Source organism: Microtus pennsylvanicus, chromosome 7 (assembly GCF_037038515.1).
Source record: "Microtus pennsylvanicus isolate mMicPen1 chromosome 7, mMicPen1.hap1, whole genome shotgun sequence".
NCBI classification, from domain to species: Eukaryota; Metazoa; Chordata; class Mammalia; order Rodentia; family Cricetidae; genus Microtus; species Microtus pennsylvanicus.
The window spans coordinates 11,865,362-11,888,331 of NC_134585.1; the positions used below are offsets into that span (position 1 = coordinate 11,865,362).

Genomic DNA, 22,970 nt, shown 5'->3' on the forward strand with positions numbered 1-22,970 from the left:
TTAGATCTCAAAGAAGATATTGCTTCCAGCACATGATGGTTGATGCCAATGGTTTCTAAATGCACTATACATTTATTTTAAAGCCTTTCTGCCACGCACCGCGCCCCCGTGTCTGCGCTCTGTGCACTGGCACCCAGTTCATGAGCTTCAGGCAAGGGGCTGGAGGTTAAAATACACAAACAAACACAGACAGAGAGACAGCGACACGGGTCATCCTTGAATTCCCCAAGAATGCCCTCTTTATTGTGTTCAGGGGCAGATTATATGGAGATAGCCAGGCCCCAGCCAAACCCACCAGAAACCACTCTCCTGCCATCAGGAACTCCTGAAGGTCTCGTGCTCAGAGCAGCTGTAGGCACTCAGATCAGGGGATTACAAGGAATTCAGGATCTGAGGTCTCACTGCTCCCAACACTGAAGTGTGGTAAAAAATGAGGCGGAGGGCCAAGGGCATGCACATTTAAAATGTCCCAAAGGTGCGGCCTTGCAGTCACACAGTCAACTTTCTGTGGAGGTAACGAAACAGTCAGTGGTCTACAGAAATACAGCTTCTAGCACAGGAACCTGGACATTGGCACTGTTAGCACATGACCCACAGCACAGTAGAATAGACTTCAGTTATGCTTGACCTAAAAGCTATTCCTTCCATACTTGAGTTGTCTCAAATGGGTGGTGTTTGCTGGCACTAAAGGATTTATGTTGTCACTTATCACCTACTCATTGGGGGATCAAATCAGACCACTGAACACAAATCTTTCTCTGGCCTCATTGAACAATGGAGAACGAACCACCAAATGGTTAATCAACAATGACTTTATAAAATACCATTTTTTAAATAAAAGGAGGAGTTATATCAGTGGACATATGATTTTTGAAAAAGAACACTTTGTGTACATTGCATGAGACTGCAATTCTGAATTTTTTGGATGATCTTAGATGGCCATTCAAGGCCCATAGTCAAATCACATGCCTGAGAATTGCTCATGCTGTACTCTGAAGTTTTGTTGCTGCAGCAGAGCATTCGAACCCTGGGCCATCCTCAGTCTAACGTCTACTGTTACTTGAATGTATTTCCAGAATCTTTACCTACTTCCCATGAAACTCTACAGCCCGGGAAAAGAGTAAGCAAAATTAGCATGAAGAAAGTGTTTTTAAAGCTTACTCCATCTGAATATTGTAATAATTTAAATGTCGCAGTCAAACTAAGACGACAGCTCTATGGAGATAGATCTATAAAGAAGCAAAATCCATTACTCTGTGAGGTCTTCTATCTTCTTTTCCACTAATGTAGGTGGTACATTGGAGACAATGACCTGCATATCCAGTTGATTGACCACTGATACCTGAAAAGTGAAAACAGAATGTATTTAAGTCCTGAGCACAGAAATTTCTAACTATTAACATTGTCTGTTCCCTATTATCTATAGAATTTGTTTCTTGTTTTTAACTCATTACCAGATGATTTTTTTTTTAAAATCACATATTTCTCTACTGGTCTTAGGAATAAACCACTGCCGAGAGTACTTGCTATGGATCTAGAAATTACATGCTAAGAGGATTTCATTATTTTGGCTTTAAGTCTGCTTTTTAAAACTCTGTTTATAATGACTAGGGAGGTTTGAATAAGAATGACCATTTCGAGCTCATGTTTGAATGCTTACTCACCAGGCAGTGGAACTGTTTGAAGGATTACAAGGATTAGGAGATGTGGTCTTGTTGGAGGAAGTATGTCACTGGTGGTGGGCTAGGCGCAGTCAGTCAGTCAGTCAGTCAGTCAGTCAGTCAGTCAGTCAGTCAGTCAGTCAGTCAGTCTGCTTCCTGCCTGCCTGTCTGTCACTACTATGGATTAGGATGTGCCTCTTAGCTACTGTTCCAGTGTCTGCCTGCAGGCTGTCGTGTTCTCCACTATGACTAAATCGACTAAACCTCTGAATTTGAACAAACCCCCAGTTAAGTGCTTTCTCATATAATAGCTGCCTTGGTCATGGTGTCTCTTCACAGCACGAGAACAGTCACTAAGACAAGGACAAAGGGAGGGAAATTTTTGTTGTGCTTGATTTCATTAGTAAGGAACACCCAGCATAACAAACATGCACTGTTCAGAATTTGCCAACCTTAGCTGATAATTCATTCATTGCAACTGGTATTCTTAGGTAAAACAGATTAGAATGTGCAGTTGCACAGGATTCTTACTGACATCTCCCTCTCTATTTTGTCAACTGTAATCTACAGATGCATGCATACAAATCTGCTGTGGATCCTAAATGAGCCATTTTAGCAACAGTTGATGGATATGTTGTATTCATTTAGTATGAAATGAGTGCCTTCTCTTCTTATATAAAATAAAAGAAATAACCCCATGCTGACTACATTCTATTTTATTTTTCTTTAGAACTCTACAGACTTCAAACTTTATCATTTACTATCCCAAGTAATTATTAATATTATTCCAATTTTACTGAGAAAACTGATGTGGGATTTCCCTCTGTATGCTGTGATTACCATTAATGAATAAAGAAACTGCTTTGGACCTATTACAGGGCAGAACTTAGCTAGGCAGAAAAAACTAAGCTGAATGCTGGGAGGAAGAAGGGTGGAGTCAAGGAGAAGTCATGGAGCCACCAGAGACAGACACCGATTGGAATCTTGCTGTTAAGCCACAGCCATGTGGTGATACATAGATTAATATAAATGGGTTAAGTTAATATGTAAGAGTTAGTCAATAAGAAGCTACAGCTAATGGGCCAAGCAGTGATTTAATTAATACAGTTTCTGTGTGATTACTTTGGGGCTGAGCAGCTGGGAACAAACAAGTGCCTCCCAACAACAGAAAACTATAAAAATTGGAATATTTCTTGTGTGATTGTGATGGCTAGTTTTTATGTTAGCTTGACACAATCATGAATCACCTCAGAGAAGGGAACCTCAGTTGAGGAATTGCCTCCAGAAATCTGTCTGTAAGCAAGACTGTAGGGCATTTTGTTAACTACTGATAGACATGGCAGGCCTTAGCCCATTGGGGGTAATGCCATCCTGGTCTTGTGGTTCTGGTAATATAAGAAAGCAGGCTGAGCAAACCATAAAGAGCAAGCCAGTAAGCAGCACCCCTCCATGATCTCTGCATCAGTTCCTGGCTCCAGGTTCCTATAGACTTTGAGTTTCTGTCTTGTCTTCCTTCAATGGACTATGATTCAAAGTATTTAGTTTGTAAGCTAAATCCTTTACTCTTCAAGTTGCCTTTGGCCATATTGCTTCATCACAGCAACAGTAACCCTAATGGGGACATAGATCAAAGCATGTGCCATAGCCACCATTTAATAATCAATCCTGTTTAAGTGAGAGCTCTGTGGATCCATAGATTGTATGGTGCACTGTTTCTAAATATTTATACAAGACTATGAAGTCAAATCTTGAAAATCCTTCACATATCCATGTCCCATCACAGCAGAATTAGTGCGTGCGTATACACCAGAACCATAAATTGGATACTCTGGATTGGTTATCGTTAGCATCAAATATCTCAATATGATTTATGATAGAGAGTACATTTATGCTGCCATATAATTTTTATATTGGCTCCAAGTTACCTCTATGTGGTTACTCATAGATGGGGTTACAAACTTCAAGGAATCGGACAGGAAATTTAAATAACAAAAGTAGACAAAAGAATGGCTGACAGGAACTAGTAGAAGTCTGCCATCTGAGGACACACATTCCTGTGAAAAGCCTCTCATGGCTCCCCCTGAGCAGTGTCAAGCAGGAAAGCCATCCAGACATGCTGCATCATTTAGATTCCCAAAGAAATAAGTTCAAAATTTTACAGAAAATGTTCGACTTTAGTGTGAGCCCAATGTTGTGTGAGGCTAATAAATCTTCTCAAAGTTTATATTAAGCATCTGTTTGCTAAGTCCGCAGACAAGCAGAGGGCACTCTGCTTCTCACTCATAGGTGCACAGAGTTTTCTTGGCTTTATTGTTTTGTGCTTTTAGCAGTAAAAATACATGGGGAAAAAATCTTAGAAGCGTGGATCTAAAGCTTGTTGCTCCCTTCTCCCTTCCTTTGCCTTTCCTCTCTCCCTCCATGTTCCCTTCCCTATCCTTTTCCCCCTTCCTAGTACCTCTGTTCTACTTCCTTTTCTACACTGTATCTTCTACTCCTTCCTTCCTTCCTTCCTTCCTTCCTTCCTTCCTTCCTTCCTTCCTTCCTTCCTTCCCTCCCTCCCTCCCTCCCTTCCTCCCTCCTTCCCTTCCTCCCTCCTTTCCTTCCTCTTTTTTTTTTTGGTGTTTTTGAGACAGGGTTTCTCTGTAGCTTTGGAACCTGTCCTGGAAACTAGCTCTTGTAGACCAGGCTGGCCTCGAAACCACAGAAATCCACCTGCCTCTGCCTCCCGAGTGCTGGGAATTAAGCCGTGTGCCACCACGTATGGTTTTTCAATTGTCATAAATGTCTAAGATCTTTTGTATAACGAATCTATCTAAGCATTGCTACATGCTCAGTAGAGTCTCACTGAGGGCAATGAAACATTACTGTGTTTTGTACGTGGGTTCAGAGAATTTGTAGACTTTATCTGTATATAAATATGTTCTGGTTTTCTGCAGCTTACCTCCGAGTAGACATTTAGAATGCAGTCTAGGTGTGGGAAAAACTTTACTCAAAAGCTAAATTTGGCCATAAAGATACATGTAACTCTATCATTTGCCATCTAAGGAAATTTATATTGGGTCCTTATCAGTCATAAGGACAATTAACTTACCCAAAGGGATTTTAATTTGTTAGTGATATTTGGGCTGATTTTGATTGCACCAGAGGTCAAGGAAGTAAGGTTCTAGATCTCTGGAATTCACATATATTACATTTACAATTTAAAAATTATTATCTTGACAAATTTAGAAAAAAAGTATTTTTAGAATAGGCAAGGGCCTAGCAATTTTCACATCAGTAGAGCAATTATCTTATCGGTATAAAGAACAAGTATAGGAATGAAGCCTGGGCTCAGTTCTCATCACTGAACAAAAAATATATATCCATTTTTAATAAATTAAGAGTATATATCTATTTCTGAAAAGTTAATAAATTGAGGCTGCTGCAACTCTGTAATTGGTTGTCTCTGACTTACCTTTAAACAGGTATTTTAAAGTTTTTGGATAGCTGATGTGTAACAGAGCACAAAATTTTTTATTATATATATGAAGAGAATAATACATTATAGCTTAGGTTTCCATCTTTAAGGAAATCCTGGATCCTGAGTTTTGCTATTTTCAGCATCCACACCAAGCACATATAAGCGATTAAGAGTATAACACTTGTCTTAATTCCCTATTGCAATCACTGTGCAAATATTTCCAGAAATTTACAACTTATTGTATCATAATTTTAAAATATCCTTATATAATTTCTTAATTTATTTTCTCTCTATAGGCTGATTTCAAATATTTCATAAATGTTCATTTATATCACTGTTGCAGATGCTTTGACTGATAGAGTAAAATTAATAAAAATGTCAAAAAAAGAGAAATGTATGACTTACAAAAATCTAATGACAGTTTCACTAGATCTTTTATTTCTTCCTTATGAGCCATTTCTTTACCGTCCCAATTATTCCTAAGAAATTCAACATTGCCAAATTATCTAATATACACAAAGTTACCAATAATTGACCCTACGCAATTTTAAACTCTCTGGTACCCACATTAAAAAGGTAAATGTTAGCAAAATTGTTTTAATCATGATTTTAATCAAGTATTTTAAAACAGTTTAAGAGCCAGGTGTTGGTGGTATATGCCTTTAACCCCATCACTCAGGAGGCAGAGGCAGGTGGATATCTGTGAGCTTGAGGCCAGCCTGGTCTACAAAAACTAGTTTCCTGGACTGGCTTCAAAGCTATGAAGAAACCCTGTCTTGAAAAACGAAGAAGAAAATATATAGTTTAAGACATGTTTAACACAATCCCAACATGCAATCAATATAAAACACCTCAAGGAGATATTTGACTTTATCCACAGAGTCTTTGGAATCCAGTTTCATCTCAAACTCACAGCAGACCTCACTGTGCCCAGAGCAGGTCTGGGCACAACAGCTACGTGAGTTCAATAACTGATGTTGGCACACGCTGTCCTTTTCTCATGGACTGTGACTGTCGTTCACAACTGGACATTGCTATGAACCCACCTTTCATGAAATGAAAGGAGTAGATTAATAGCCTTTTAGGTAATTGTATATTTTCTTCTTTGATACTGCACCAAAATTCAAGTGTTGGTTTCTACAACCCTGCATTTCATTTGAAATCTGAAGAAAGGATTACAAATATGAAAGCCTATTCATTTTTTCTTGTATTTTAATTTGTCTTTTGTTTGTACTTCAAATTAATATTTGGTTACTTCTGTTTTAGACCACTGTCTCGTGTAGCCCAGCCTGGGTTTGAACTCTGTGTGTAGTTGAAATTGGCCTTGAACTTTTGATTTTCATGCCGCCTGTCTCCAAAAGTGTAATTACAAGAGTATACTTTTGTATTCAACTCGATGAATTCATTTCAACATGTTGTCCTTGCCATTTGGATAATATTAGCTCATATTTTTCAAATACTGACATATTTCATTACACAATATGAAAAAAGAAACATTTTTAATACGAACACCAATCTCATCAGACAATCTCCTAGTCATTGGATAATGGGGAGTTGTCAAGTTCACAGTGGGGAAGACAAGCTTTCCAGTACTGTGATTTGAATTGGAAAGCTCCAGTGCGGTCTGTCATCAGGAGCAAATACTGCCAGCTGTTTTTCTCGAAATGAAAGCCTTACTTCATTCATTTTTTGTAAATCTCTTTTGAATATTTAGCTTGAATACACATATTTTGCCTCTAAGTTGTTCCTTCAAATAAAAATATCTATTCTATGAAAACCTGCGTAGTTCAAACCGAATCATGTTTTTCTTGAGATGACTACATATTATTATTACTATATTAATTCATCACACAAAATGTTTAAAGATGTTGTCTTTGATAGCTAGATAGGTGATTGTTGAAAAGACAGAAGGTGGGTAGATAGGTAGGTAGGTAGACAGATAGTGTCTGGTATTCAGGGGTAAACTCTGAGGTTTGAACATTTTTACTACATGGATGATGTTTTAAAGTTATGGAACCAAAAACCTTGCCGAGTCAGTGAGAGCAGACAATAAAGAGAACACTTTGACAGATCCTTGTGAAGCAAAAATGCTACCAGATGAGAACGAAATAAACCAAGAAAAGAAAGCAAGAAGTTAGGAGTGATGTGGTAAGGCAACCAAAGGCGGTGGCCTGAAGGCTTCTAGACAGTGAGAATAAGCATAGATTTGTGTGCAATTCCTCAGATACTGTCAGCACAGGCATTGATCTAGCCAGAGTTCTGTGGCTTTCCCAAAGGTGTACAATGCAGAGAGAATGGTGTTACGGTTGCTTATCGACTGGCTGCTCTACTGACTGTAGAACGGGGAAAGCACCTGTGAGGGTTTACCATTGAGGGTGGGGTGATGTAACAACCTCGTGGAGTTCATCTGCCCTGACAATGAGCTTGCTGTAAAGTTGCTTGGGAACCCAGATAATACAAAGCACAAAAGGAAAAACTTCCCTCTCTCTGGTTCTCCCTCCCAAGTAGACATGTTTTTATGGACAAATACTTTATATGCATTAAGTCTGCACACGGACACTCGCTCCTGTAACACTCCAAGAATTCTCAGGGCCTGGTGCTGCATTGTTAGCCTTCCCAGTTCTGATGCTTCTACCTTCTTAGACTAGGTGATTTTGTCCCCGTCTCTGTGTTCTCAGCATGCAAACTGAAAATACGGGACTTTTCAGCCTCAATGGGCCTGTGAATCGATGTAGTAAATCCTCGGACTTTGTTTCCTTAGAGGTCATGAGGAAAAACATAAGGAAAAAAACTTAAGTTTTATATCATGGGACATTTATTTAAATTGATAAAGCTTTACGTATTTGGTAATTAAGCATGGGGAACATGTAGGTTTCTCATAAGAGAATGTATGAGAAGGAAGAAATTCAGTTAGGTGGATTGAATATCTTGCTGGGAAGAAGAGTGCTGAGTTTGTCTGCATACATCCGATATTGTGATTAAAGATGGGAGGTTTGTAATGGAAGTTTCGGGGCAATAACACAGGTAACTATGGCTTTAAAGGAAGAGGTGGAGGGCAGAATTGTTAAGGGACAGAGCTCAAGGCAGTGTGAATGTGGAACACTGGAAGAATAACTCCATTTAAAAAAATGGAAGAGATTGCCAAAAATAAGTCAGGAGATCTGGAAATAAGGAACCAAGCTAAGTAAACTTCCTTAAGGCATAGAAGGAGAATCACAAGGGCAGAGAACGGACTCTGAGGAAGCAGTAAGGACTGAGAAGTGACCACACGTGGATAGCATAAAGATCACACTGTCAGTGGGTAGCATGAAGAACATGCCAAACAGAGTCGGCAAAGACTCCACATGAACTAAAGCCCTCCCTTGAGAAAGCAACAGAAAGAGATAGTGTAAAAAATGCCTTATCTAATGTGAAGATCATTATCTTCTCTTCTTATCAATCATCTTCAGTGACTACCCACTGATTTGGTTCACAGTTCCAGGATATTTCACGTGGTTTCCATGTCTCACATAAACCTCTGGCTTCTCTTACCCCATACATGATCCATACTCCCTCTCCTGCTCTGTAGATTGAGTGGATAACCGTCTCTCACTTACTCAGCCTAGCTTCATCACGGTTTCAGCATCTGTCATTATCACATCCTCTGCCTACAGACTTTATTTGGCCTTTCTCTTAACTGAAAAGATTGCATGCAATACTATAAAAATCATTTTTGGTAAAAGAATTATATGTGTATATATATCATATTGTGATTTCTTTTAGATTATTTTGTTTCTTTATAAATACATAAATATTTAATAAGTATTAAGTAAGAGTAAATACATATGATTTAAGCATATGGTTTATAATTTCTATTCAATTACTTTGAATTTCTAACAAAAATTAACTTCGCATCATTCACGTTTCACTATTTAATCCTATTTACTTTATAAAAAATGGTTATTTATATTTACTTGTGCTTATTTTATAACATCTTATTTATATTTAGTACACTGACCTTATTGTTTATCCTTTAAGCCCCATATTGTACTTTTCTTAAATAACAAGAAGGGAAAAATGTACATTATTTTATATAAGGCATATAGACCTATATTTGCTAAAAAAATCTATGTCACCCATAATATCCTATATGTAAATACTTCTTGGATAATATTGACCTGATTTTACCACAATGAAGCCTTTTGTTTTGAAGGAGAGTATTGTCAACATACAACAATTGATGTATGGTGACTAGGGTTCTTCACCACCTAAGAATAAAACATTTTATCCCTGATGTTTACATGTAGATTAAAGTTAACTAAATGTGTGCTGAGCAAGATGTCCAGTGTACTAGGATACACAAGAGGACAGATGGATTTCACTTGATTTTTTCTTGATATAATAAATGTTCAATAACCATTCTTCTTATAACTGTTAGCTTTTTTTCAGAGAAAAATCCAAACAACCTTCATGCCCAAGTTAGAAGAGATGTGCACTTTGATGTTAGGTGTTTTGGTTAAAGTTAGAATCCAATTGCCCTTCAGATGATCTGCCCCTGAAGCTGTATTCGGCCTGAGAGAAAAAATGACAGGAATACTATTTTATATAGACACATGTAACTTAGTGAAACATTGTTTCTAACATCATTAGAGATTCTGTTTTAAAAGGAAAATCTTGTATATTAGAACACGTTACCACAAATTTTTTCTGTTTTTTAATCACAAAGGGCAAATATCTTGATAAAAATTTAATGACATTTACATTTTAGAGAGTCTATTTCAAAGTAATATGAAAAATGCTAATAGCTAAAACACTTGCCCCGGGCTAGCGTCTCATGCCTCTCACTCATGTGCTTACCAGCACGTCAGCTTTTCCGCTCAACCCCTTCCCGTAGTCGTCAGTGGCGATGACTTGAAACTTGAAGTAGGATCTCCTCATATTGTGGAAGAGCATGGCTGTCTTGATGAGCCCAGTGTATGCTTCCACCACAAATCCCTCTTTGCCCTCTTTAATGGGCGGTATGATGAGCCTGTAGGCCATGGCACTGTAGTTTCCGGTGTCCCTGTCAGTCGCCTAGGAGGGGAAAGCCAAATGAAAAATAGTCGATGAGAAGTAAGTAAAAGCTTGCAACTCGAAATCTTATTTCTACTTCCAAGGTTACCTGTGCAATAGCACAGTGCTTTTCTCCTAAAATTCTGTTTCTCTGAATATCATTGTACGTAGGCAGAAGATACGTCTTTGTAACAAATAGTTCTCATCAGAAAGATCCTAGTTCTGGGACAGTTGTTACAAAAGATGAGGAGCTAATCAATTAAATTATATATCTCCGTGAGGATGAGTTCACATTTAGGCTATGGATCCAGAGTATGGGCATGGTGGGATCTACGGGTCACATGCAGCGCACCATCACATAGTATGGGGTTTTCATTTGCTTTGTTTATTCAGATTTGTTGGGGATTATTTTTGTAGTTATAAATTTTTTCTCTATAAACTTTTATTAATATATTTTGGCCATGTTTTCTTCTCCCCTAACTCCTATCAGATCCTTCCTACCTCCCTATCCACTCAACTTCATATTTTTTCTACCTCTCTTTAAAATATAACAAAACAAAATAAAAAACCAAAAGAAAAAATCAAAACAAGCAAAACCAACATTTTTGACCTAGCATGTGGTCCAAGGGGTGGGAGATATAAACTACTTTACAATGACATACCAAATGATAAGTTGAACGTCATAGTTTTAAACAAAGACATTTATGTTGTATGGAAAGTCCTTCTGCATATGTGTTGCTTTTATTGGCTAATGGATAAAGAAACTTTCTTGGCCTGTCATAGTGATGTCTAATAAAATGTTCTGGGTGCCGAAAGAAACCATCCCAGCATGTCTGATCAATAAAGCAGAAATCAGCCATATATGACTATTAAGAATTTAAAATGAAGCTAAGGCAGCAAAAGAACCAGGATTCTAATCACGTGAGCAGTAGTGTTGATATATAGACAGTGACAATAATAAATAACAGCTCACATACAGTAAGGTATAGTATACACTTGACTTAGCTTCAAGTTTTATTTCAAACATGCAAAATATTTCAAGATAGGCATATCAACACAACAGGGGAAGTTATAGTAATTAACACAAGTATTTCAACTCAAGATTAAAAAAAATGACTTGTCTAAGCTGCTGTCACTGTTAATTCTGATTACCGACTTGACTAGATTTAGAGTTACCTAGGAGACAAGTCTATGGGCGTGGCTATGGAGGCATTTCCAGTTAAGTTTAATAGAGGAGGTAAAGTTCTCCCTACAGGCGGGCAGTACAGTGCCCTAGGTTAGTGTCTCAAACTGAACAAAATGGAAAAAATGGAGGAAGTCATATAGACACTAGGATTCATCTTTGTCTGCCTTTCGACTGCATAAGCAAAGTGTCCAACTGCCTCATGCTCCTGCCATCATGGTGTGCCAGGAGGCCATGATGGGCCTTTTCATCAAACTGTGGACCAAAGCAAACCCTTCCTTCTTACTTTTTTCCCCATCATTTTAGCTCCCACAGCAACAGCAAAACTACACTTGGTAGAATTCCACATTGAGAAGCGGGAAAGCTTGCTGTTTCAGCTCATTTTCTCGTGCGGTCTGACGTTGTTTGGCAGAGTCGTGTTTGGGCATTAGAGTTCCAAGGAAGAGACCTCAGTGGGCATTCCATTCTCTTTCACAGGAGAAAGGAGGAGTATTTAATGTTAACCCTTTAAAACTTTAAACCTTGGTGATTTTATTCATCCAACAAAGGATAGCATAAGAAATGAAAGAAAAATGTATCCACAACTAAAACTCAGACTCTAAACCAACTAACATGAGATATACATCTCCATTCTATGAGTAATTTGTTACTAAGGTCAGATCAAAGAGCCTTGACAAGGGGCTGTGAAGATGGTTCAGTCAGTAAAGCAACTGCATTGCTTTACTGAATTGGATTCCCAGATATCACATAAAAAAAGTGTGGGCATGGTGGCATGCATGTATAATCTTAGCATTGGGGAGGTGGAGACAGTACAGTACTTGGGGTTCACTGGCCAGCCAGTCTAGCCTCCTTGGTGAGCTCAGGCCAGTGAGACATCATCTCAAGATGGATGACACCCAAGAAACAACATTTTAGGTTGTCTTCTGGCTTTCATGTACACATGCACACACATATGCACATGTATAATTACATATATGCAAACACATGCACACAGCACACACAGAGACATACACAAAAAAGATGTGATACATTCAACCTTAACCTCTTGGGTTAGCATTAAGATTCCTCTTTAAATAAATATTTTATTGCTAGTGCGAACTTTGAGATGTAATACCCATGCCTAACGCATACCAAATTATGAATGTACAGAGCAATAAAATTTTGAAAAATATGCATATATGTGAGGCTATTTGTATCAAGAGTCAACACGCCACAGCTATTTTTGTCTTCACGGAAGCCTCGGTTATCCCCATCTCCCTGTCACACCCACCCCCTTGTCACACCCAACTCCCTCAGGGAAATCATCACCTGGCGGCATCGTTGCTTATGTTTGCTCATTTTTAAATTCGTATTTGTAGGATCAGCACAAGTTCTACCTTACGACTCAACTCTTTCACCAGTTTTTATGCTACGAGGTTCAATCATGTTCAATTTTAAGATAAATGCTAACACCACAATGATACGTAGAGAGGAGAGACAGTTACTGTACAAACATAGCGGTTGCTTGGTACATTAAGCTAACTCACATAGTTCCTATTGACTAACTTCCCATTTCAAAAAATTGTTTTGCTTTCTAATTTATTATATTATGAAAACTATAACATTGTCATATTTCATAATAAATGACTGATGTGCTTTTTGTTGTAAGCTTTTTCTGAAGCAAATGATCATTTAATATAAAACTCAGAAATATCATTTGGTTTTATGATTTTCCTAGTGTGGTCCAGAAAATTTGTAAAAAATGAGGCACAGTTTCTAAAAGTCAGGTTTGCTAGACCTTTGAGGCTCCTGAGCTCTATTTCTGTATGTTGTGCAAAGTCAGCCCTCTTTCAGTTCCTCTTTCAAGGCTCACCGTTCTCGGTGGTCTACCTCAAGGATCTCACTTCTGGAGATGGTTAGGAACAGCTGTCAGGAATGTGTGAATTCTGGGAACTCTCTCCTCTCTATCAAGTGTGTAGAGTTGAATGCTGGTTAACTAGAGAGCAAGAGTGGAAAATTCCAGTGGCTGATGAACTTGGGACCAACACACAGCATGCTCAAGTTCCATTTAGGATCGTAGTTTTTCTAAGAGACGTAAGTCAGATGGCTCATATAGTACATGCCCTCCAGACAAGAACCAAGTGATCTCATGAGGCAAATGATAAAATTGGCATGTTAAATACATACGGACTCACAAAGTGCCAGTAACAAAATTCAGAGCACAGTTTGAAATCTGGGTTAGAAGGTGCACGGGCAGCAAACCACCTCGGTGTTGAGTGCAGCATGACTTTCGCTTTCTGCTTTCAATGTCTTTACATTTAATTTGCTTCCTTACTCCTACATTTTGTTTTACATTGTAGGGGACTGTAAAGTCATTTTTAACTTGTATCCTTTATCCATCAATGAGATAAATTATGTCCAGCAAATATTATTATAAGTGTATATTATATATTATGTATATATGCTATGTTATATGACTATGATGTGCTGAAAATGATGTTTGTGAAATCATAGATAATGACCAAGGACATCATGACCATTAGAAATACTTGCTATGAGAGCTGTTAAATTCATATTGTAATAGCAAGAACACAGAAATTTAAGCACTCAAGAACTATATTTCGATTCTTCATCTTAGACACATAAGACTATAGCTCCTCTAAGAAAGTAATCTCTTAATAACTTCTTTCTTATTGAGGTCAGGGTGCATGTACTTGGTTTTCATAATCACCTTTCATTTCATTTATGTTTTCTAGTTTTCCTTTATTGTTTCCTGATCCCATTGACCAGTCTTACAAACCTTCTACCTTGGTTGAAACCCACACACTTACACAGAGAAAACACTCTCCCTTTATTACTGAGTGCAAGGACATTGGTATCTAGTTCTCAGCCTTCCTCTCCAACTTATTCCTTCTTTAAAAGTGCAGTTTTCATGTAGACGGCATACTTGGCAATTTATCTTCAATTCTCAGGCTAGTGACTCTCCTTGATCAGTGAGCTGCCTGAGGGTTGCTCTAGTGTTAAATCTCACAGAGGCAGGGGCCCTTGGGGAAATGCTCTGTCTCAGGGAGATAAGACTTCAATGTGTGCATTTCTGACCACAGTGCACTCATTCCATCTGAAACCTCTTACGCTAGAGAATCTTCCCATTTGCCCTCTTCCTTGAGACATTAGGTTTGGAAATTCCATCCACTTATGCTCTGTCAAAGTCACACTACGCTTATCTCACCTTTATACCTTGGATCAATTGAGCCATAAGTTTATACCTGATGACTTAAGACTGAAGATAGAGAATTTAAACAACCAGGAAAGCCAGTGTGATCATAAGCTCTCAATCTGAGCTCCTAACTGTGCTCTTGCTCCGTTTAGAAAATCTTCTCTGTAAACAGTAACTTGTCTCACATCAATAATTCAACCCACTTGTCAATGTGTGTCTTCTCCAGTCTCCTCTAGAGGATGCACATATTCTAATTCACATGAAATTTCAGGATATCAAGTGTGACATTTCTCAGCTGTTCACCTTAGAAACAAAATATCTTTACTGGTGTCATCTGTCAGCTCTGCGAATCTTAGAGGTGCAGCTGAACCGCTTCTTCCATCGAAGGCACATTCACAAGGATCTGAGCCTCTCCCAGTTCTCCGCATATAGAACATGCTATCACCTCCCTGCCAAGTTAACCTTTTCCTCTTAAAACTATAAAAACACATTAGTCTTTTCTATTAAGACAAAGTGAAACTTTTACTCTGATGCTAGCCACAGCACTGTTTCTATGGTTCGGTTCTCTACCACGTCTTAATAGAATTCCTTCCCTCCATTTCATCCTTCAAACACAGACCTGAGCCTCTCCAGAGAGAGTAACTATTCCAAGTTGGCTTCAAGTGGAGCTCAGGCTCAGATCTCCCAGCCTGTGTTCTTGCAGGGCCTCTGTGTCAATAACACCGGTGCGCAATTCACAGTCAACTATCATCTGTCCGCCATTCCGTGTCCAGTGCTGTGTGCATAGTCCCACTCACATCACAGTGTACCATTATTTCACAGGACAATGATGTAGGCCAAAGGGATCAGTAAACTATTGATAACCACACAGTTATCTAGTAGCAAAGCAGGGTGGGTCTCACTCTAAGTCCACTCTGTCCAACATGTCAAAATACCAGGATTTCAAAACTCACTGAAAAGAACAGAAAATGAGACATAAACTACCCTAAGAATTTTTCCTGGATGCAATAAGGAGATGGAAATAAAACAATAAACCTACATGCCAGAAACGAAGTGCAAATGCCTTTTCCAAAGCTGTTAAAAATATCCCTATAATATGGTGTATGGAAGCTGGCCTTTTGAATAGTGATTGGTGCATGAGGGTAGAGCCTTATAGGAGGTTCTAAGTTCTCCTTTATCCTCTTCTGCTTATAAAGATGTAGTGAAAAGATGGCTATCTAGGAGCCAGGGATACATCTCTAGTGAATCTGCTGATGTGTCAAAATCACTAATGATCCAGGCCTCTAGGAACCAGGGAGTTAGCCTAGGTGAATCTGCTGATGGGTAAAAATTGTTAATGACCCTGTCCCAGGAGAAAGAATTTATCTTGCATGAAATCCCTTAGTTATAAATGTCAGAATGGATAAGAAAAAAACCCCAGCAATATATTGTATAAATCTTATCATTTACTTGGTATTTTATTTTAGCTGGGCAGTGGTGGCGCACGCCTTTAATCCCAGCACTCGGGAGGCAGAGGCAGGCGGATCTCTGTGAGTTCGAAGCCAGCCTGGTCTACAAGAACTAGTGCCAGGACAGTTAGGGCTGTTACACAATGAAACCCTGTCTACAAAAACTATTAGCTCTAGCTTCTTATTGGCTAACTCTTACATCTTAGTTTAACTCATTTCTATTAATCTGTATATCACCACAAGGTGTGGCCTACCAGCAAAGTTTCAGCACATCTAACTCCGGCCACGGATCCATGGTGTCTCCCAACTCCGCTTTTCTTTCTTCCAGCATTCAGTTCCATCTTCCCGGCCTAACTAAACTCTGCCCTATCAACAGGTCAAGGCAGTTTCTTTATTCATTAACCAAGAAAAGCAACACACAGACAGAAGGACCTCCCACACCATTACTTAATCTATTTCTTTCTACTGGAAAAGTTATACCTGGTTCATGATATAGTTACCAAGAGGAAGAGGTTAGCTTGATTTATAAACTTTTATTTTTTCTGTTGGCAAAAAGTTATGTCTGGAGTTGCTTGGAAAGAAGCCAAACTTGGATATTACAATTCTACTTGCTTTAATTATATTTTATAATGAAAACTCAGACACAGACAACCACTTACACATTGCTAAGACCTCATCTGGAATTTTTAATGTGTACAGGTGCCCAACATTAAGAGACAACCACCAAATAATTGCCTCTATCATGCAGGGAATAGGTGAGACATTAATTTTCTAATAGCTTTAGTAACTGTTCCCCTCTGTTGCCTAAATGAATACCACGGATGCAGAAATATTAGTAAAATAATTAGTGATGTCCTAAGAACTTCCAAACCTATTAAAGTCCAATAATGGGGCTTTAACTTCAGCTTCTCAATTAGACCCATTTCAGCCGTTAGCAGCACAGAAACCTTGCTTTTCCCGAGACAGAGTGAAGGTGATTTAGAATGTAGGGCCCAAAACTCATGCCTCACATCCACCCACTGGTGTGGGTGTCAAACTGTGATTATTTGAGGCAAAAAAGAACAGAGAGTTGGCTTCTGAGTAATACTTTAACTTTACTCTTGTATTTTTAGAAAACGTGAAGAAACTTTCATTTTAAAGTCTTTACGGCCAATGTGCCCAGCTTCTGATTAAACATGGATAAAGAAATACCAAGGAGATTGATCTATTTCCAGGCTTATTCAAAAAGTTTTGCAAAAACTATAAAAAAAGGAAGAAATGTTTTAAATAGGAAAAAAAATCAATGCTAGATTTTTTCACAAGCATTTAATAAAAAGTGGCTACACTGGGACACTAATAAAACCTAGTAATGAGTTCACATTAGGTAACTGTAGAGGTAAATAGACGATAACCAAAACCTAGTAATGAGTTCACATTAGGTAACTGTAGAGGTAAATAGACGATAACCAAAACCTAGTAATGAGTTCACTTTAGGTAACTGTAGAGGTAAATAGACGATAACCAAGTTTAAAGCAAAATAACAACAAACAGATACTGGAACATTTACAAATGCAAATCAAATAGCTTCACTTCCTGCTATTACACAGAATATATTTCCATTGTTGGCGGATTTGCATCCTACTAATGTATAGAATATTTTTCTCTTAAACAAACACCTGTACAGGTATATATTTTAAAGTATAGTTACCATTAAAAGATAATCTTTAATCCTAACATCAAGGAGGCCAAGGCAGGAGAATCTCTGTGAGTTTGAGGCCAGCCTGGTCTACATCCTGTGAGTTCTGGGACAGCCAGGGCTACATAGAGAGATCCCATCTCAAAGACAAACCAACCAACCAAACAAACAAAACAAAATTGGCTGTAATTTTGAATAAGAATAAAAATAAGAAGACTTCTTATGTTTAAACTCCTAAATTTAATAGAAAATCAAGTAAACAGAACAACAAGGAGTTTGAATATTCAGTTTCAAAGTTGAATTTTTGTGAATTCACTCTCTTGATATTTATTGTCTATCAATTAAATTAAATATCACAAAAGAGCATCTTATTACATAAAGAAAAACTCATTTACCATAGCTTTTGCAGAAAAAAAAGAACATATCTAGACAAATAGAATTCAATTTCTAAACCTTTTAGTTTGGAAAAGCAGTGTGAACATTCAAAAGCATGATGAATCTAAATTGTTGCTCTGAAGCGAATGATAACCAAAAGAAGCCTTTAGTGTCATGAAAGTGGCACTAATTGTAAAGAAGTTCTAATTTGCAGGCTGGAGTGGGACTGTCTGTACATAGGACACTAAAATCTGTCTCTTTGCAACATTTTAATATAAAGACCACATTTATCCAAACCAGGGGCTACTCAAAATGTCCTTTATTTAAATTGGTCATATTTCAGATTGTTCCTTTCTCTCTCTCTCTCTCTCTCTCTCTCTCTCTCTCTCTCTCTGTCCTTCCCTTCCTCCTTCCTACCATTCCTTCCTCCCTTCTGGCATTTGTATGTATGGATACGTAAATGCATACAGTTACAAATATATAACGACATTTTTTGTCACAATGGATTTTATATTTTTGGGCACAGACTGGTATTTTCTAGAAGGAAACAGCTGTTAAAACTGAAAAAATTATTATGAAATAATCTTTGATTGACAGAAAACACACTACCTGAAATTTGAGGATTCTTAACCACATTCAGCATACACTGATAAAATTTCTTGGTTTAATCAGAAAATGACAGGATGAGGAAAATCCCATGTGTAAGAAACAGAAGATGAATATATATGAGAAAGAGCTTTTCTGTTAAAATTTATCCATTTTACCATTTTTACCAAATTATGAGACATTCATAATCTTTTGATCATTGAGACAAAACAAGCAATAAATATATGTGTGTGTGCGCCTGTGTATGAGAACATGAGTGCATGTGTTTGTGTGTGGGCATTTGTGCACACGCTTTGTTTATCTATGCATGTACATATATGTAGGTATATAGGTATGCATATGTACGCTTATAAATGTGCCATGGTGTGTTTGTGTGGGTTAGAATAATACTTGCTCGAGTTGGTTCTCCCCTTCTACCATGTGGGTTCAAGGGATTGAACTTTGGGGTAAGCATAAGTTAGAATTATCAAATTCTAAGGTTTTATTTTGGCAAATATTCATTGTGCATAGCTATACCTGCATCTACTTTGCAAACAATTCTTTCAAGTGCAAATATGTCATGGACTTTGACAATATTTACCCCCATGCCCTCCCATTTCTATACCTGTCTCTTTAACTACATAGTGTGTATGTGTTGTGTGCATGTGTGTGTGTGTGGGGGTATGGTTTTACTTATTATTCTGGATCCCTAAATGAGAGTAAATACTCAACATCTGTCTTTGCCACTTTGCTTAGTATAATCACCTCCAGTTACATTTATTGTTGAGCAAATGACCTAATTTCAGTCTTCCCCTGGTTGGCTAAAATTGAGGGGTTTGCTAATATTCTTGACAGTGGAGTGAATGATTCCCTCTCTTGCATACACACCAGCACGGGTTGTCAATTGGTTTTTTTGTGAGGGCCATTCTGACAGGACAAAATGTAGTTTTAATTTGTATTTCACTGGTAGGTAAGAGCGTTGAATTATCCCCCCATGCTTGGTGTACATTTGTATTTAATTCTTTGTGAATTTCTTGTTCATTTCATTAGTCCATTCTAGAAACTGTTTTTTTCATTCTTTCTGATATTCATCTATTTCAAATATATTCCCCTATAACAGATTCAGGCTTCCTATCATTAAGGTGCTTAATACACTTGAACGATTTTTGTATAAAGCAAATGTATGGATCTAATCTCATTTTTCTACATATGGGCATTCAATTTCTCTAGCACCATTTGAAGAGGCTGCCTTTTCTACAACACACACATGTGTCATATTTAAAAAACGATCAGGTGACTGGGCGGTGGGAGCGCATGCCTTTAATCCCAGCACTCGGGAGGCAGAGAAAGGTGGATCTCTGTGAGTTCAAGGGCAGCCTGGTCTACAAAGTGAGTTCCAGGATGGGCTCCCAAATTACACAGAGAAACCCTGTCTCAAAAAACCAAACCGAAGCAAACAAAACAAACAAACCAACTAACCAGAGAAACAAAACCTGCTCAGGAGGCTGTTGCTGTGTGTGTTTCCTTCTGTGAACACCATTTCATTCTATTGATCTGTACGTCCATTTCTGCCCCGTTATTACTCTTTGTTACTTTCACTCCACCATGTGACATGAAGTCAGGTGTTGTCATAAGCCAGCACTGGTCTTTTAGTTCAGGACAGCTTTGCTGTCTTTGGCCTCTGTGTACACATGCATTTCAGGGGATGTTTTTCCTATTTCTTTGAAGAATTCCATTAAAATATTGATGAGAATTGCTTTGCTGCTATAGATTATGCTTGGTAATACAGCAATTTCCACAAACATCATTTGTGCTGGTTGAGCCTGGCAGATGTTTCCACTTTCTGATGCCTCCTTCAATTTATTGATTTAAAAAAATTTGTTTCATCAGAAGTCTTCCCTTCCTTGGCTAGGTTTATTCCTACATTTTCCAGTTTTGAAGCTATAATAGGATAGGTTTTCTGTCCGTTTTCTCAGCATATTCATTGTTGGTGTATAGAAAATAAGTTTCTTACTATGATATTATAAATATGGTATACTGATTATGTTTTCCTGCTACATTGTTGAAGGTGTTTTTGTTTCTAAGTGTTGAGTGGCAGAATCTTTAGGGTCTTTATGTACCAGATCAAATTGTCCACAAATAGAAATAATTTTACTTCTCATTTTTCTAGCTAAGATTTCAAGGGCTTTATATAGGAAGTAGATAGTCTTATTTCATTCCTAATTTTAATGGCAATGCATTAATTTTTTCCCTATTTAGTATTATGTTGGCTACAGATTTTCTATAAGCAGAATTTACTATGTTGAGGTATGTTCCCTTTATTCTTGATTTATTCCAGGTTTTTTATCATGGAGGTATGCTGGACTTTTTATTAAAAGCTTTTTTTCTTCATTGAGATGATCATGTGATTTATTCCCTTGAGTTTATTAAAATTTTGTAATACATTAATTGATTTTCTGTATTGAAACGCCATTTAATCACTAAAAGGAAGTTCACTTGGTCATGTGGAAGACTCTTTATGATGCATTGTTGAATTCAGTTTATAAGTATTGAAAGTTTTTGAAACAATGTACATTTTGGAAATTAGCCTATCATTTTCTTTTATTGCTAAATTCTTGTGTGATTTTGATAGGGGAGCATGGCCAGCCATGTGAAATAAATTCGGTGTATTCCTTCTATTTTATTTTGTGCATTAATTGGGAAAAATTTATTTTTGAGGTCTGGAAGAACTCAGCTATGAAGCCTGGGGATCAAACTTGATGCTTGTTATGAGCATGTTTATGTTATGTCAATGGTCTTTGCTTAATCTGTTGGGTTTATATGTCTGGAAAATTAACTTTTTCCTAGAGTTTTAAATTTATTAGACTACAGGTTTTCATAGTGTGCATTAATAATGTCCTGAATCTCCCAGCTGTCTGTTTTAATGTCTTGCTTCATCTGTATTTGTATATATTGGGTCTTTTCTTGCTTTTGATTAGTTTGGATAAGGGCTTGCCAATCTTGCTTATCTTTTCAGAGAAGCAACTCTTCACTCTGGATTCCTTTTCTGTCATTCATTCCTTTGTGCTGTTATCGTTACTGTCGCTGCTTATTGATTTAGGTTTGCTTGATCTAGATTTTCTAGAACCTTAAGCCTTATTATTATTTATTTTAAATTTCTCTGTTTTTTAAATATAGACATTTATAGTATAAGCTTTCCTCTTAGAACCACTTTTAAACAATGTACCTCAGTGTCAAAGGGAAACGAGAGTTCAGAGTGAAACAATGGGAAAAAACTAAGAGATGAAGAAGCCAGCAGGTGTGACAAGTCTCATTCCTGAGGATATGGACCTCAGAGTATTTGGAGACAAAAGGACAGACACATCATGACATTTGGGGGGGAAAACTCCCACAGGTTATTACAATTGTAAATTTTGATTCTCAAGTTTGACTGTTTTGATTTGCCCCACAGAGAGGATTTGCTGACCTGTTTTCTATCTAACTGCCTTTGATGAGCTCGCTGTGGTTCAAACATTCTCCAGCCAAATCCACAGGGATTGGTCCTGATGATGGTTGGGGTGACTCAATGCTGAGGGACAGTACTGCACAAAGGGAAGGAACAATGGATGATAGTTGAGGAATATCTGAGGAAATATATGGTAATCTTAGGATGTAGAGTAAACGGGACCTAGCTAGACACTTCATTAATAGGTTTCTTTCAATATTGCAGAATTACAGGCCCATAATGTACATGGCATTTCTGAGCCCCGCAATAGGTAGTAAAGAACCAAACATAAAGAAGAGCTTTCTCTTGACAGCAAGGCAGAAATGTTATTTGTTCATTAGTCAAACCTACAAGATCATGAGACAGGCTAAAGATTACTAAGAGGTTCCGTCTTTCACAGTGAGAAAATTCTTGCAATGGATTGACAGATTTTATTAAAATTACCATCTTGTAGTTGGCCTGTGTGGTGTGTGGTTTAGTTGATAATGTACTTGCCATCAGAACTTGAGGACTCAGTTGGACCCCAAACCCCCATGTAAAAGCCAGGTATGTGGTGTAGGAGGTCCTGCTGTCTTCATGTTGCTTTCATTGGTTAATAAAGAAACTGCTTTGGACCTCTTGATAGGGCAGAACTTAGGTAGGCAGGGAGACAGAACTGACTGCTGGGAGAAAGAAAGGCAGAGTTGAGAGAGACGCCATGGATCCACCACCGGAGACAGACATGCTTTGCCAGTAAGCCACTGGCACGTGGCGATGCACAGATGAATAGAAATGGGTTAAATTAAGACGTAAGTCTTAGCTAATAAGAAACCAGAGCTAATAGGCCAAGCAGTGATTTAATTTAATACAGTTTCTGTGTGGTTATTTCGGGG

At 37.9% G+C, this 22,970-nt stretch overlaps 1 protein-coding gene across 5 annotated transcripts in view; it reads right to left on the minus strand.

The window, feature by feature from the left end:
- The window catches only part of Pcdh15 (protocadherin related 15), a 595,973-nt gene that overhangs the window by 42,829 nt on the left and 530,174 nt on the right, over window positions 1–22,970 (minus strand). For all 5 annotated transcript variants that reach the window (XM_075979991.1, XM_075979989.1, XM_075979992.1 and 2 more), the window contains exons 27-28: window positions 9,958–10,173; window positions 1,254–1,342 (exon numbers count right to left, since the gene is read on the minus strand). In XM_075979991.1, coding sequence (XP_075836106.1) covers window positions 1,254–1,342; window positions 9,958–10,173 — 305 coding nt within the window. The remainder of the gene's footprint in view (window positions 1–1,253; window positions 1,343–9,957; window positions 10,174–22,970) is intronic.